This window comes from Eublepharis macularius, chromosome 14, assembly GCF_028583425.1.
Source record: "Eublepharis macularius isolate TG4126 chromosome 14, MPM_Emac_v1.0, whole genome shotgun sequence".
NCBI classification, from domain to species: domain Eukaryota; kingdom Metazoa; phylum Chordata; class Lepidosauria; order Squamata; family Eublepharidae; genus Eublepharis; species Eublepharis macularius.
Window position 1 is genome coordinate 95,599 of NC_072803.1, and position 17,220 is coordinate 112,818.

A 17,220-nucleotide genomic window follows, 5' to 3' on the forward strand; every position below is an offset into this window, starting at 1 on the left:
ATCTGGGTTTTTTTTCTTCTCTGCTCCTGGTCTCTCTTATCCTAATACTCATTTTGTGTAGTTGGAAAGCCCACTCTATTCCTGTAAACATTTCATCATGGGAAGTGCTTGCCCAGTCAAGGAGCTGTTCCTCTCTGCATGTAGAGCGAGAAGCAAAACCCAGCCTGTAAGTTGCTGTCTTGATCTGCAGTTTCTGTAGATCCACGGTCCAAACATGCTGAAACTACTGTGGCCCCTGTCACAGTGTGGCTTATTTTGTCTTCACTTTTCCAGATTGTAATCGCACGTTTTGAGAACAGGTTGTTTTGGGCTTGGGAACCCAATAGTCACCACTCTGAATTTCTCTAAGGACGGGCATGTTCTGAGAATATTCCAATGGGTGGGAAGGTGACTTTGTTAAATGCAGTGCTAGGGGCAGCAGTCAGCAGGGGAGGGTTACTTATGGGTTTCCTGTGGCATTTGACTGGCCACTGTTAGAAGCAGAATGCTGGAATAGATGACTGTTGATCTGATCCAGTATGGCTACTTTTATATTCTATAACCAACTGATCACTTTGTGAGTTTAGATTGGGCGGGGGGGGGAGGTTGCAGAAGCTGTTGGAAGCTGTTGCTCATGCTGTTGGAATCACTAAGACAGGTAGGCACATGTGTCTACATATAGTCTGCTTCCCAATAGGAATAAGGTCAGTATTTCTTTCACTTCAGTTTGTATATTTTTATTTAAATGTTACCTGATGGTATTTGTCTGATTAGGAGGTGCAGTCTGAGCCTGGGATTCTTCCTTCAACGTCCTTTTATAAAGTTTCATCCCCTGTCCTGTTATCGAGGCAGATGAGTCCTGATCTAGCGCAGGGTAATCTGATTGCGAGAAATGAAGGCTTCTTGAAGAACCAACAGGCAAAGTCTTCAGGGATCCTTCTAGACTCAGTTGACCAGCCACGGCTGTTCTTTGGCCCTGCCCCCAGTAAACTACAGCCTCTCCTGATAACAAAGTCAAATAGGACTCACCAAATCCTTTCAGATGTGGAAAAGATTCTTGGAAGAACTTCATCCTGTAATAGATCAGTCACTGGCTACCAGCCATGTGAAGTTCTTGGTGCAGATAGCAGTGATGCTACAGCTTTTGTCTTTTCAGACTCTGAACCTGAAGATTTAGATAATATCAAGGTCACAAAACCCATTTTCCAAACACTGACAGAATCCTTTCAGATTGCAGAGAGTGCTAAACCTGTGTTAGCCCCGAGCCCTTCCAAGGACCAAAATCTCTTTCTCAAGGGAGAGAATTTAGGCAAAGACCAGGGATGTAGTCAGGTGGAAGGGGTTGCTGATTCCTTGATTGAAGAAAGGACAAAAAAGTCTGGCAGCTCTGTGGTGAGGGATGGAGGCTTCCTGCATGCCTTTGAAAATGAAATGCTGTGTTCTCCCACTGTCTCTTCTCCCAAGTCTGTTATCCACAAATACAGCCTTGAGACCATAAGTGGACAAACTGACCTTTATTCTACACAAAATGGACAGAGGCTTCTCAGTAAAATGGTAGAGAGCAAAAGGGAGAGAATACTTCCTGAACAGGGCCAGGGTCAGATCGCTGAGCTCAGCCAGAGCAGCAACTCAGTTGGCAAAAGTGCAGGGGGGCAAGTACGACAGCCTGAGCCTGAAATGCCTGACCTCTGGGCTCAAGGCTATAATCCCCCACTAGAGATTTCTCAAGGGACTGCGGTTATAACTGAGCTCAGAAAAGAGAGTAGAATTGGTGAGGATGCCTGTGCTCTGCGGACAGCTGCAGATCTTCCAATTCAGCCCGAAGTGAGAAAGGCCAGTGTTGCAGAGCCCAACTGTGGCAGCAGCAGCGTGATGAGCAGTTTGGTGGACCACTTGGATTCCCAGGTCTTGGGAGAAGTGGACAACTTCTCCTGGGACCTACAGAGCTCTCATGAATCTGATCACCTGCTAGATCAACTGACTGCAACGAGGAGGCCTTATCTGGAGCCTCTGGACTCTCTGGATAAATCAGGAAGTGAATGCTCCTCCGAGGATCAGAAATGTGATCAGCCTGTGTTTCATACGATGAGGAGATGCGGAGCAGCATCTGAATCCCTCAAGCAACAGCCAGAATGCACCAGGGAGCCAGGGCTGGGACACTCAAGAGGTTGTCTGAACTTGGCACCTCACGTGGCTCAAGAAGGGCCTGAGGAAGTAGATGGGAGGCAGAAGCAAGCTGCTGCACCCTTTGAGAGGGAGGGTCTGCTGAGTCCAGGTGAGCATCAGGTGTGCAGGTTTCAAAACAGGCATGCAGAAGCAGATTCAGTCCAGAGCAGAAAATGGACAGAGAATGGCGGCAAGCCTGAGTCTTCACCAGGAGGAGACAGTAAAGAGGTAGGCAGCTTAGATTTATTTTCTGATTCTGTTTTTGTTCCATCCTTTTCTGGGGCAGCTCGGGAATGGTTGACTTACACCATCCCATCTTTATAATAATTCTGCAATGTAGCTTAGGCTGTGAGATGGTCATATGGCCAAGACCACCCAGTCAAGGTTAGGATTACATTATCCAGGCAATGGAATTTGGGTCCTGTAATGCTTTTGAGTGTGTGTTTGTGTCTTCAAATGCTTGGTGTGGTACAGATGAAGACGGGGGGGGGGTGAAAGAGAGGGATGAGTGGGTGAGATGATTTGTTGATGACTGAGAGGGCGGGCGGAGTGAACTGTTGTTTTTAGTTACTGAGCCGAGAGGAAATGAGGCTTTCTAGTTTAGACAGGCAAGCTGTGTGCAGCCTGAGAACGTCTCTGTGTTTCTGAGAGAAATACTGAGTCTGGGCAAACCTGTGTGGAAGCCTGAGGGGATTCTCATTCTAGTTCATTTAGGCAACCTGTGTGGAAGCCTGAACTGTGTATGTCTGTGAGAGAACTTTAGTTGCATCTGAAGCAGGCAAACTGTGTGCACCTGAGAGGGAAAGTTTATGTATACCTGTGTGACTGAACCTATGTGAGGAAACTGTAAGAACTGAGAACTAACTTTGAAACCATCAAGCTTAAGTACTAGAGTGCAACCAATACACTTCTTGTAAAAATAAAAGGTTTTTTATTATCCCAGGGTATCTGTTATTCCTATATCTCCCATTCCTGTTCTCACAGTCACATAGTCCCATGAAGGAGCCTGACACTTGGCCACGTTATTAAAAGGGAAATTTAAATTACTTATTTTGGAATATAATTTCTGGTGGCAGCAATCTACCCAGTTGGTATAAGAAGGTTAAAGGAAAAAGAAAAAGAATGGGGCTCGTTCCTAGTCAACTTTGCACCACCAGTTTTGTTGCATTGGAAAGGTCTTTTCTGGTATGTAAAAAAATGTGTTTGTGACTCGGTGATTCTGCAGAGTGGAGAGAAAGTGTAATCTCAGAATAAATTTGATTATCTGATCATGATGAATTTTTTTCTAAAGTCCCAATGAAGATTTAGGATTATTCTCATGAGGTGAAACAGAAAAGAGAGGTGAACTAGAGGTTTAGGGTAGCAATCAGTGTGTAGAGCCGCTGGCATTAGAAACAGTCGACGTGCTGTTCAATGATCCATAAAGATTTCTCAGTCCAAACATTGACTGTTGCAAGTCCTTTATGGGGAAGTGGTGTTTACATGATCTCACAGTAAGTAATGAATGCAGGAGCATCTTGCACAATTTCTGAGTGTGCTTGCATACATCTGTGCATGGTTGTCACTTGGATTACTGGTAGCTGTTCACCTGTTTCCCTGCCCTTTCTGTAAAGCATCTTTAACAAGAACTCTCCGATGGCCCTTGCGCAAACCGCTCTGTCTCAGCTTGCCATCTGCAATAGGTGGATAGTTCCAGAAACGTCCACACATTATTTTAAAACATTTCCCACCCAAATAGGATCCCCAAGGTAGCATGTAGGGCTGGAATTTGTTGAAGAAAACCCAGACGTTTTAGTGAAAATTGAAATCGCCACGTTGGGGTCAGGATGCAGATTTTCTCTAGGCCAGTTTGGCCACGGATCCTGGAGGTGTTTTGCCATCTTCTGGGCATGGAGCAGGGGTCCCTGGGGGGAGGGGGGAGTTGTGAATTTTCTCCATTGCGCAGAGGGTTAGATTTGATTACTCTGGAGGTCCCTTCCAACTCTATGTTACTACATGCAGTGTTGTGGTAGGGCTGAGTTTATTTTTTTGATTTCCCTTCATGTCATACATATACAATCCCATGGATATCTTAAGTGCCCATCTGTAGTGCGAACTGATGTCACTTATTAACTTCCCTCACTGCATGGCCCAGGCTAGCCCAATTTCATCAGATCTTGGGAGCTAAGCAGGGCTGGCCCTGGTTAGTTCTTGGATGGGAGACCCCAAGGAAGTCAGGTCACTCTGAAGAGGCCAGCAATGGCAAACTATCTCTGTCCTTCTCTTGCCTTGAACACCCTGTGTGGTTGGCATCAGTGAGCTGCAACTTGATGGCACTTTATATACATACAACCACTTTGAAAAGCAAGGAGACTGAGAATTGTGTTGTGACTTTAAAGAAAATTAAAGAAATCCATGGCTGGTATGCCATTCAATTATTAGGCATGACAGCTCAGCAGAGCATCAGTGTTTGGAGGGAGCATGCTTCTGGATACAAGTGACTGGGAACAAGTAGGGAAGGGTTTCTGTCTTCACGGCCTGTACCCAGAAACACACCACAGGCAGCCGTTGCAAAAACTAATTTTTGCCTCTGTTTGTCTCCAGTCTCCAGGTTCTGTACTTAATCCTGTTCAGGCTCCCCCAGGGAGTCTAGCGCCTTTACGTAGCTTTGCAGATGCTCCGTCTAGTGCAGTCCATGACTTGCTAAGTTCCAATGGGAGAAGCTCAGGGGAACCCAGGCTGCAGGGGCCAGCAACTGCAGTGGCAAGTATCTCAAGATTCCGGAACGTCTTGATGTGCTTTTGCTTATCAAGATGATTTCAGTAGCTTTCTGTCGCCTTTTTTCACATTGTTCTCTTAATGTCCCTCCTAACTTTTGTTTGCTTCCTGTAGCTCTCCCAGACCCTCAGACCTGCCAGCTGCAGGAATGATCTCTTAGGCTCCATTGAAGAGGCAGCATCATTGAACCAACTGATCCTTGATGGGACAGAGAAGGAAGAAGGCAGCAGTGAGGTGCAGTAGAAGATGTGGTAGTGCTTCATGACAGTGGGGAACAACCTTGAGCCACCTTGTCTTGTGAACAGGCTGGTGACTCATCATGGTTGGGAGCAAAGTCCAATCCATCTCTCAAGATATCTGTCACTGTTGGTTGAATCTCTTGACAGAGGAACATTAATCTAGATAGAGTCCACTATTTTAATTGACTGTCAGAAGATTAAAACACACCTGTTAGAGTTACCCAACACTCCGAAAAAACCCCCACAGGCGGTTCATCTAGACTACAAGTAAATGGCCTAGTATTGCTTAATATTGATTATTGTCATGTGCTTTTATCTATATTGGTGCAACACCTGGTATGTGCTCGTACTCTCAGTGCAAATTCTTCACAGTACATTTACAGTTACTCTCTGAGTAATGTACAGTTACTCTTACTTTGAGTTTGTTGTTCCTTATTAATTTTTTCCTGGAATGGTCTCTGTAGATTTTCTGAAACTTGTACCTTGATTCCACAAATTATTTGTTGTTCTAAGGAATCTTTGCTCTTGTCAGTTCTGTGGGGTGCCTCTCCCAAGAAGTCATTTAGTCCCCAACATGGAAAGTTTTTGCCTCTGCTGTCTTGAGTGTGTCCTCTGGAAGGTGGGTATTGTGAAGTACAGGAATTTCTTGGGTGGCACTGATTTATCTGGAACTATCAGTCAACTTCTGCCATGTTGTGAACTATTATTTATTTCCTTGTTTACATTATTTGTAGTCACCTTTCTCACTGAGACTTGAGGCAGATTACGCAGTGTAAGTCAACACGATCAGCAGATGGTTCATTCAATAAACAGTAGAATAGTGTATAGACTGCAGAAATTTGAAGGCAGTTGAACATGACATATTAAACGATGCAGAGACTACTCAGTAGGAGCATACTTACAGCGACAGACAGTACACAGTACTATAGTCTACTGTTCCTATCCCTTTATTTATCAAAGTGTCTCTCTGAACCATTTACCTGAGTGTACAGGCAGCTGTTGATTTTGCCCACCTGCAGGGTGGTATCTGCAGAAGGCCCTGTTCAGATGAGTGAAGCTGCCATGGGGGAACATAGGGATAGAGGTGGCCCTGCAGATACGAGGGACCAAAGCCATAAAGCGCTTTGTATGTGATGGCCAGAAGCTTGAATTGAGCCTGGTAACTGATGGATGGACAATGGAGTGACTGCAGAATTCAAACAATATGCATGCTTATACTAGCTCCTTATAGTAAACGAGCTGCGGCATTCTGAACCAGCTAGATTCTCCAAGTTGACTTTGAAGGGGACCCTATGATGAGTCCATTACAGTAGTCTAATCTAGATCCATGGCATGGATCCACGTGGCCAGAAAGGCTGTGTCAAAGAAGGGGGCCGCCTTGCGGGCCGGACTGAGTTGGAAGGAAGTGTTTTTTTTGTAGTTGCCTTAACTTCTCCAGCAGCACTGGATCCAATATAACCCCCAGGCTTTTGATCGAGTCTGCGATGGTCAACTGAACCCCATCGAAAGTAGGGAGTGCAGTGTCCTTCGAGATCTCCACCCTCCCAGCCACCATCACTTCTATGTTGTCTGGATTCAGTTTCAGGTTTTTTTGCTTCCAGCCAATTGAACTGAATTGAGCGTTGTTGCTGTGATTCGTGGCCTGTGTTGTGAGGGGATTGCCCCTGTTGATTGTTCTGGACTTCCTTGCTGCTTACTACACTGGTAAATGTTGTATCCTTCTGGACCAGTGGGCCAGGTTCGGCATCTGGGGCACTAAACTCAAGTGCTTCTGGTTTCTTAATGAAATACTGAAGGATAACTACTCAGCCACAGTGTTCCAGCTTCTCTCCTATCTACATGAAACCACTGGGAGAAGTTTGGAGTAAAATGCTGCTAGTATCTGATGATACTCAACTTTGCTTCTCCTTTACAGATAAGTCAGTTTCAGAGGACTCAGTTTTGATGAGTCAGGATATCATGCATAAGTGTATGGAGGCTATGGTGGTCTGGATGAGGACAAACTCTCAGTCCCTACAAGACTGAGTTGCTGTTGCTTTGTTGACTGAGCGACTTTGCAGGCATCAGGACATCAAACTGTGAGGAACAAAAGCTTTATTGTTAAAACTGACAAAACTGGATAGGAAAGCACAGATGTAAGTCTAGCTGCCTAACTAGTTTGAGAGAGAGAGAGAGAGAGAGAATATGTGTGTGCGGAAATGACAGCGTAAGACCAGCATTCTGTAGACAGACAAGGGAGAAAGAGTATTCCCCCCACAGTCATGTCTGCCTAGAGCTGGCTGCCTCCTGCAGGATCATCTTCTCTACTCCTTCATTGTATACTAGGCATTGCTGTATTCCAACAGTTTGTTGTACAGGCGATTGATCACAGGCCCGAGTCATGAATGGGATCACCTTCCCTGCTAAAAAAGCAGGTTCACAGCTACAATACTGTCCAATCTGTGCTTTTTTACAGGGGGGAACTCAGTACCCCTTTGTAACACATTGTATTTAAAAAACTTCTATACCTTCTTCTGATAGGGGTTTAAGTCAGCTTTGAAAAGGCTAGAATATTATTACAATAAAATACATAAAACAGCCAAAATGACACACAAAAGTAACTTGCAGTTATGTAGTACATTTTATCCTGTCTTTCCTCAAAGTAGGTCAGGGTGGCATATGTAGCTCTCCCAACCCCGTTCTATCCTCACAACAGCCCTGGGGAGTAGGTGGTGACTGGGCCAAGGTCAGCCAGTGACCTAACATAGGAGGGTGGGGATTTGGGTTTTAACCTAGGATCTCTCACATGCTGTAGGATTGACAGATGAGTGGTACAGGCATGTGCACATTTTTGCTTATTTAGTTAGTAAATTTTTATGCCACCTCTCTAGAGTCATGTTTGCAGCAGGTGCTTCAGCTTTTTGATAGGAGGTGAAGCCTGTCTTTGGTCAACATACATTGCCCAGAAGACCCCATTTAGTAAAACCACAAAGTGTGTCAGAATGCTCTTAGGGCAGATCCACAGAAATGCCCACCTGTTGAAAATTGCTTGGAACCCATTCAACTGGATGTGATGGTGGCGGTTGTGCCAGTGACCCGGGGCATCTGCTCTTTGCTGTTCAGCTAGAACACCCAAAGGGGAAGCTTATACATCTTCCCTGTGGCAGGAATCATGAGTTCCCTGGCACCCGCGAAAAGCAGGTGAACTTGGACATCTGCTGTCCTGACTTCTGTGTAGAATGTGAAGTCACCTGAACACTCCAATCCTGTTCAGAGGCAAGTTTACCCTGAAATCCGTGGTGCTTTTTTCAAAAGGAAGTGAATGTATGTTTTATGATTTGTAAGTGTAAACTACCTTGTACTTTTCCAGGTCTGTTTCTGTAGTAGTTCTTGAAAGGGGCCTGAGAAGATACTACAAATTGGTCTAGGGTAGAAAGGCTGCAGAAGAAAAAGACAGCATGCTATAGCCAAACGTTACCTGGAAAGGGTTTGTTTTGTTTTTTCGGTTGTCCACGCTGTGTTGCTTTTAGTTTCACTGAGCCTTATTGCATCTCCCCGTCACATTTTTCTGCCAAGGTGAAGATAAATGGGAAGAGTTTGGCCTGGAGTAACAATGCAATCCTATGCAGAGTTACTCCCGTCTAAGCCTGCCTATTGACCGGTGGACTTAGATTGGAGTTACTCTGCGTAGGAATGCGCTGTAAGTGGCCGTTGTCTTTCTTGAAGCAGACAAAAGGAACTGGTGGATTGTCAAGCACCTTGTGTGTGGATGGCAACCTCTTTGTAAGCTTGGGAAGAAAGATGCAGAGCGGAAGGTGCATGACAGGGCTGTGTCATGTTAGAGGAGGCACGCTGACGTTCATTCTCTTCAGTTGAACACCCTGCCAGTGGAATTCCATCTGGATTTCTTGAGGGCCCACTTCTTTTCAGTAACTTGCTAGACATGGAGCACCTTCCCTATGAGAAAGCACAAAGGAGTTTGGGGCTTTTTAGGTTAGAGGAAAAAACAATGGAGGTGAGGTTGATAGAGCTTCATGAAGTAAACGTTTCATGGAGGAAATGAATAAAGATGCCTGTTTTCCTTCAGCGATGACACTAGAACTTTTGGGCTTCAGGTTACGTCTCTGAACTGTAGATTCAGGACTTACAAAATTAAGTAATTCTTCACTCAAAGAGTAATACATTTGTGGAATTTGAAGCCACAGGAAAGGTGTAATGATGGTCACTTTTAGCAAGGCGTGGAATATGCAGAGAATTAATATCAGATAATGAAGCACAATATACATCTTGACACTTCAAAATATTTGCTAGGGTGTGAGGTTTCAAAAACACGTGACCGTGGGTGTGTATAAACTCTCTCTTGCTCTCGCTCTCGCTCTCTCCCTCTCCCTCTCCCCCCCCCCCCCAGTTGCATTGTTTGTGGGATGTTCCAGCCGTAGTTCCTATTGACTTACACCATGTAATCTGCCTTTAGTCTCACTGTGAAGAGCAGGCTAAAAATAATGTGAATAAATAAGTGCCTCCAAAAGTTCTGTTTTGCATAGTTTCCAAAAGGCAGCACCATAGGAACCTTTCCGACGCAAGGGCAGCTGCTGATGAAACCCCTTGTGGCTGCTGCTGCTGCTGTCTGCAAGAGGGGAGGACGCGGTCAGGCCAGGCCAGATACCACCCTTGATGCTGTGGATAATAGTGGCTGGTCCATAGAAATCTTGCTGCAAAGAGCTGTCTGAGGCATCTCTCTGCTTCTTGTAGCCGGAGGTTGGTTCCTGCAGAGACCTAGAAAGTGGTCCTGTCCTTCTCCTGGAGACTGGCCAGTAGGACTGGCCAAGATTCCAGGTGTGCGCAGTTTGCCTGGCCCAGGGCTTCCCTCTGACGCTCCAGTCTCTGTCCCTGAGGGACACTGGGGAGAGGGCTGGGAGTGGATGGGTCCTCTCTGGGCTGCTGACCTACTTGTTCCTCTGCCTTTTGAATGGGAACCTGCTCTAGAAAAGAAGGCTGGGGGGGGGGGGTTCCCCTCGAAGCTCGGGTGCGGGGAGCCTTGGGTATGGGGATGCCATAGGTGGCTCTCTCCTAGGTTGAGGTGCAGCTAGGAGAGGTCTTGACAACTGTGATGGATCACGTCCAGGTTTGATTACTACTTTATGTGGAGTTCCATTCGCTGACTCTAAAGAAGCTTAAAGTTGTGTAACTTGCTGAAACAATTTTGCCTGCTGGAGTGATTCTCAAGGAAAACATCTTGCCTCTGCCAGAAGACTCATGCTGGCTACTGTTGTGCTGAGAAGCAAAACTGAAATTGCTACTTATTATTTATCAACCCCTAGATGGCTTACAAGTCCAGTGTCCCTGAGCTGCTTCTGCTTGCCATACAAACGTGGCTGTTGTTAAGGTCTGCTCAGTAGATCTACTCTGTGCGCCCTTACTTGCAGAAGTAAGAGGGGTGAACGTGAGTAATATGGCCTGTTCAGTTGTGGTTCTTCAGCTCAGAACTCTCTCGCCACTTTAATTTATGAATGTTGGATGCTGGATAAGGCCATGTTTCTTTTTCCAGGTCAGTTGATTGGTTTGTTTCTTCTCCACAAGCTTTCAACTGTTCTGTATACTGTTTTATCCTGATCTCTGTTCTAGGTTTTGTTGAAGGTTTAGGTTATAAACAACAAATAAATTATTTTTCATCTTTAGGCAGTATTTCTAACTAAGTAGGACTTCAAAGACGAAGGCAATGTCTGTGATTCCTCATAATCAATAACACTTTTCTAACTCTGTTGCCAGATCCCAGTATATACTTATGTTTCTGTAGGTATGAAATGCTGGCATCACAAATGGGCAAGCTAAGTAAAGGCTGTTAGATTATTCTAATTATTTCTAATGTACACCATCATCGTTGTCATCATCATCTAAAAGCACCATTAGTTAAAAAAAAGTGGTGTTACACAATAGATTAGGCACGGTATATGTGAGTGTTCAAGAGTTATAGCAGATTAATAATGAACACTTTGAATTACATCATTGCCATCTTTTTAAAAACTTACTTCATAACAATCATACTGGTACTTGGTTATCCCTGTAGATCAGTATCAGTATCAGCCTTGCATGAGCTTGAAGGAGGCCCACTTGTTCACTCTTGATTTGGTAGGAGCCTTAAAAGAATTAAAGTTAATGTAAAATGAACTGGGCATGAAAAACCACACCCTTTAAATCAGTTGTGGGGAACCAGTGGTCTGTAGGCTGTATTAGGGCAGTGCCTCAAGTGTTCTGTAGCCCATCCATATCTCCTGCTTCAAGGAGGCACAGGCTTGTTGGGGAAGAAGTCAAAAGCTGCTGGCTTCATGAGGCTGTTGCAGTTTTCTTTCTCCTTCTGTCCCAAAGCCTCTCCCTGTTGTACAATGAAAGGAAGCCTCCGAGATGTTGGTGTGTGGTGTTGTGTCCTTTTGTGCAAGGCACCCGTTAAGTGAAAAGCAGCAGTTTACATGTAGCCATGCGCTGACCAAGGCGTAGCTTCTTTCAGGAATATTTGTGCTGGCTGCTCATTGGTCTACAAGCAGTGCCTTGTACAACTCAAAAGGCCCTGCTTGGCATTTCCTAAGTGCTGTATGTGAAACAAGATACTGTCCAAGAAGCGCTCCTTATGCTTGGAGATTGGAAGGGGGGGGCACACAGTAAAGCCTGGAAGAAGGCAGGTGCTCTGGCAGCGGGAAGCAGGCACGGGAAAGGAAGCCTGAGAGAGGTGCCCAACCAACTCAGCTGTTCCCAGTCCTCTTTTCCTTATGACTTGTTCTGTTCTCAGACCTAAAGTTAGAGGATGTACCAACAGTTGGTGCTTGGGGGCTTTGGGGGGCTGGATTCTCTGCAGCCAGTGTGGGACTGGAGCTGCTGTGGCCCAGGAGTCCAACCCTGAGCATCTCAGTTGAGTAAGAACGCACTTGTTCTGAGGAAGCTGGATAGCCATACTTGGAGCGAGCATGCTCTGCTGGGTCAGGGGCCGCTTTGCATCGTTGATCCTGAGTGTGGCTTTTTGAAGCATTCCTTGGGAGCAGCCCCGTGGCACATACGAACCTGTTACCTGTTCTACTTACTGTTGCATGTCTAGCATCTCCGTGGGACAATGGGACTTCTCAAGAACCTGCATATGGATTTTAGCGCTCTTGGCACCAGCTTTGACAATGAGGTACGTGTTGCCTATTTGGAAAACATACTTGGTCTTTCAGAACAGAAAGTGTCTGTCTGCCTGTCAGACCTGCTCCTCTGAAAAAGTTGTAGTGTTTGAGAATATGATCTACCATATCATAGTCTGAAATTAAAATAACTCTGTGTAACTGTGTTTTGCTTTGTCTTGTTTTCTTTGAAATAAGAGAATTGTGTTATGTTCAATATACAATTGAGAAATGAGAGTTGTTTTGCTAAAATTTAAGCGGAACTTAGCTGTTCTTTCTTTTATTGGTCATTGTCAAACGTTCCTTATGTTGGCCAAAATTATCTGGAACACTTAACTCTCTGGTAGCCCCAAGCCACATAGTTCCTCCCCTGCCCATACTATAGTTGTGAGTGTAGGCTGGTGCTCGGGCACTAGAGGGAGCCTGTGCTGGTACTGTAAAGAGGGACACAGACGACAGTAACGGTTTAGAAGAGTATTGAATGGCAGTGGATGAAAGATAAACCAGTGGCAAGTGACAGCAATTCCGTGGAAGGAACTGATGGTGGTTGGTCCTGGCCAGCTGCCTAGATGGCCCCAAATGGGTACAGTGCAGTCACTGGGAATCTCCGCAAGAAGGCCAGAAGTGTGCCAGCTGCTTGAAGAATGCCTAATTTTCCCGGTTCTGAACAACCTCTTTTTCATGAGGGGGAAGGTGCCACTTGATCAGGACAAGTGTTCATGTTTGTGGTTCCCATCCAGTCACACATTGTTGGTACTGCACATGTGCAGGCTGACCGTGGAGATGAACGTTCTAAAGCTTTCTAAATGAGCAGTCACACAAGGACTGCTCATCCCTCCCAGTTGTGTGATGGCATTTCCTGCCTAAACCAACATGCAAGCAACAAGGGGAAGCGCTCCTCCACGCAGTTGTCCTTTTGCCACCATGGAGTGAAGTTCAGTCCCTGCACTGCTTTCTTCAGACCTCTGAGGAAAAAAAATTGCCTTCAGTGGTATTTGGTGGCTTTGACCTTACGTTTGTTCTTCTGCCACCTGGCTTCAATAGCCTTTAGTGCACATCATTTCTTGCCTCAGAAGGTATCAAGAGGGCTTTCCCAGAAGGGTGCTGATTACAGTATAAAGGTGGCCCAGACCGACAGTTGTACTTTGTGACTTCTGTGTTGTGGGAGGATCTCATAGAGAGGGACCTGAACCACCTGCAAACCATTTTAGGGACTTTGTTGGCCCCAAGACCCTCCCCTTCTAAGTGCCAGTCGGGTTCTGAAGTACTGGCCTGTACACTTTGGGTAGTGTCAATGCTCTTGGCTCCAGGGTCAAATCCTGTCTAGGTGCTCAGCCCCCTGGCCACTGTTCCAAGTGCTGCTCCCAGCCTCTCAGACCCTTAGCGGCCCTCCTGCAGGGTTGAACTACCTGGTTTTGTTTGAGACTTCTCAGTCTCTGGGTTCTTTACTTTGGGTGGATTTGCACACAGCTGGTCAGAAACTCAAGACACAGGCTTAAATATGATGGTTGTTCATTTGCTTAGGAGTGTACGCACGGTTGCAGGAACCACTCTATTAAGGCACAAGCAAAGGCAATACAATCAGGATCGCCTCTCCCCATATGTTCCCCAGAGGTCGCTTCGATCAGCTAATAAGCAGTTGCTGATGGTCCCTGGCCCCAGGGAGGTCCGCCTTTTCAGTCCTGGCTCTGACCTGGTGGAACTCTCTGTCTGAGGAGACTAGGGCCCGGCGGGATTTGTTATCTTTCTGCCGGGCCTGCAAGACGGAGATGTTCCTCCAGGCATTTGGTGGGGGCTAGGCTGTCCTCTTGCCAGCCATACCACTGAAGATTGTCCACCACCCATGCAGGAGCTCATAAAGTGTGACAAATACTTATATCCGCCATCCGAGAAATTTTATTGCGCATAGATAATGTTTTTAAATGTTTATTTATAATGTTTTTATTGTTTTAAACTGTATGTTATAAATTGTATGTTGTTACACCGCCCTGAACCCGTCCGACGGGGAGGGCGGTCTAGAAATGTAATAAATAAATAAATAAAATAACAAACAATGGTTGTTGTGAATTTTCCGGGCTGTATTGCCGCGGTCTTGGCATTGTAGTTCCTGACGTTTCGCCAGCAGCTGTGACTGGCATCTTCAGAGGTGTAGCACCGAAAGACAGGGATCTCTCAGTGTCAAACTGTTTGACACAGTTTGACACAATGCCAAGACCGCGGCAATACAGCCCGGAAAATCCACAACAACCATTGTTCTCCGGCCGTGAAAGCCTTTGACAAAATAACAAACAACTTACCTATTTCTCTCTAAAGCTATCTGACTAAAGACATAAGCTTGCATTTCTCTAAAGAGGTTTGAAGAGGCTTTGTAACAAACAAAGTCCATTAGCCATGCCAGGCAGGTCTGGTCATCTCAGGCCTGGCCTGGAGCAATAACGTAGCATAGAATGGTCAAACCAGGTCTCAGTGAGAGTGTGTAGCGCGATGATGAGTGCAGTGAGGAGCCATCTTTTTTAGTAGTGTCAGCCAATCAGGGCACACTTCTCTATCACGTTGCTAGCCTGAGAACAGAGAAGGAGGACATGCAGAGCCAAGACTCCCTTGTGCCTTAAAGACACCTAGCTTGGGCCACAGCTCACAGGTGCAATTAATTAACTCAGCTGCACATTCCCCTCCCAGGGTGACAAGCCAAAACTGGGCCTGTGAGATCTTTAGAAGCCTGAACCAATACATTGGGCAATTGGGCTTAATTTGGCTCTCCTAGACAGATGTGTCTGCTTGATTGGCTCTGAAAGCACCATTGGTTCCTAGGAATGCATTAGGAACATCCCCCCAAAAGGCAAAACTAAGTTTGGTGTAGTGGTTAAGAGTGGCGGGACTCTAGTCTGGAGAATCAGGTTTGACTCCCTACTCCTCCACTTGAAGCCAGCTGGGTGACCTTGGGCTAGTCACGGCTCTCTGGAGCTCTCTCAGCCCCACCCACTTCACTGGGTGTTTGTTGTGGGGATAATAATAACATACTTCGTAAACCACTCTGAGTGGGTATTAAGTTGCCCTGAAGGGCGGTATATAATGTTGTTGTTAAGTCAGTCTCGGCTCTAGAGACTCGGTCGTACCTGTGCCTCTTCTTCTGACTTCTCTTCCACCTCCCAGCAGTGACTCTCCTACCAGCAGGGAGAGATGCTTGCATCCTCTGTGATGAAATGCCTTTTCCCCCAGGATGTGCCAAAGTCTTTAGGCCCAAATGATCATTCTTGGGTTTGTATGTTGTACAGGATCAGAGGATCTTTGCTTTTTAGCAGGAGGAAAGCTAGAAAAAGAAGCCGGTGGATGAGTGGCTTCTCTAGGCACAGCCTTTCAGGGCTGTCGGCATTCTGACGACTGTGCCTTCAGGAGGACAGCTGTAATAACCTCCACTACTTGGATCATTGACTGCTAATGGCATCTTCTTCTGTTTTATCCACATTGTCCTTCACCTTGTCCAGAACCCCTAGGCTTAATAGAAAGTTGACGTAAATCGAGGCTGCAGTTTGCCCAGTACATTTAATTTATGGGAGCAATGTTCAGTTCTATTAGAGCAAGCATTCCTTCCCCCGATAGGGCGCAAGAGATGCAGTGACTGGCAACGTCATTTACCAAGCCTTGGTTTCTGTTCACCTTTAACATTTGGGGCCGTGTGTGTCTCACGGCCTTAACCACATCTGTGATGCCCCCCCCATGCATACTGGCACATGTGTGCTGTGCAAAAGTGGATTCTGAGAAGGGTAACCTTTCTCATCATGCTCAGAGGAAATTTTTTCTCTGTCAGCTTTCTTCACTGTCCAACTTTCACATCCATACATGGCAGTGGGGAATACCATCGTTGGGATCATCTTGATCTTGGTTCCCAGAGAGACATCTTTATCTTTAAGGATCTTCTCTAGCTCCCTCACAGCTGCTCTTCCAAGCCTCAATCTTCTTCTGATTTCTTCATTGCAGTCTCCCTTTTGGTTGATGATTGAGCCAAGGAATAGAAAATCTTGAACAACTTCAGTTTCCTCACTGACAACTTTAAAATTGTGTAATTCCTTGGTAGTCATTACTTTTGTCTTCTTGATGTTCAGTTGTAATCCTGCTTTGGCGCTTTCTCCTTTAATCTTCATCAGTAGTCGTTTCAAGTCTTCACTATTTTCTGTTAGTAATGTGGTGTCATCTGCATATCTCAAATTGTTAATATTCCTCCCACCAATTTTCTCTCTACCTTCTTCTAGATCTAATCCAGCTTTCCTTATGATATACTCTGCATAGAGGTTGAACAGGTAGGGAGATAATATGCATCCTTGTCTGACACCTTTGCCAACTGGAAACCATTCTGATTCCCCATATTCTGTCCTGACAGTAGCCTCTTGTCCAGAGTACAGGTTGTGCATCAGAACAATCAGATGTTGTGGCACCCCCATTTCTTTTAAGACTCTCCGTATCTTTTCATGATCAACACAATCAAAAGCTTTGCTGTAATCTATAAAACACAAGCTAATTATCTTCTGAAATTCCCTGGTGTGTTCCATTACCCATTGTACATTTGCAATGTAATCTTTGGTGCCTCTTCCTTTTCTGAATCCAGCTTGAACATCTGGCATTTCTCGTTCCATATATAGTAAGAGTCTTTGCTGTCTAATTTTGAGCATCACTTTGCTTGCATGGGAGATTAACACGATTGTCCGATAGTTGCTGCACTTCTTGGCATCCTCTTTTTTGGGGATAGGAATGTAGACTGAGCACTTCCAGTCTGTGGGCCATTGTTTTGTTTTCCATATTTATTTTACCTTTTTCAACTTTGAAACCTGTTATTCTTATGAGTTCTTCCTTGCTTTTAGTCTCCATATTTTTCGTTAACATTTTTGTTTTCTAGTCATTTATTTTGAAACCTGCCAGAGTACCAAATTCTGTCAACTTCTCCATCAATGTTT

General features: G+C 45.4%; 1 protein-coding gene across 4 annotated transcripts in view; it reads left to right on the top strand.

The window, feature by feature from the left end:
- The window catches only part of CEP164 (centrosomal protein 164), a 112,491-nt gene that overhangs the window by 1,457 nt on the left and 93,814 nt on the right, over window positions 1-17,220 (top strand). For 3 of the 4 annotated variants that reach the window (XR_008598236.1, XM_054998624.1, XM_054998625.1), the window contains 3 exons: window positions 4,729-4,887; window positions 5,017-5,136; window positions 12,208-12,285. Coding sequence is in view for 3 of the 4 variants with exons in the window: in XM_054998624.1 (XP_054854599.1) it covers window positions 4,729-4,887; window positions 5,017-5,136; window positions 12,208-12,285 (357 nt within the window). In the remaining variant the exon portion in view is untranslated. The other variant, XM_054998626.1, reaches the window with a different exon arrangement.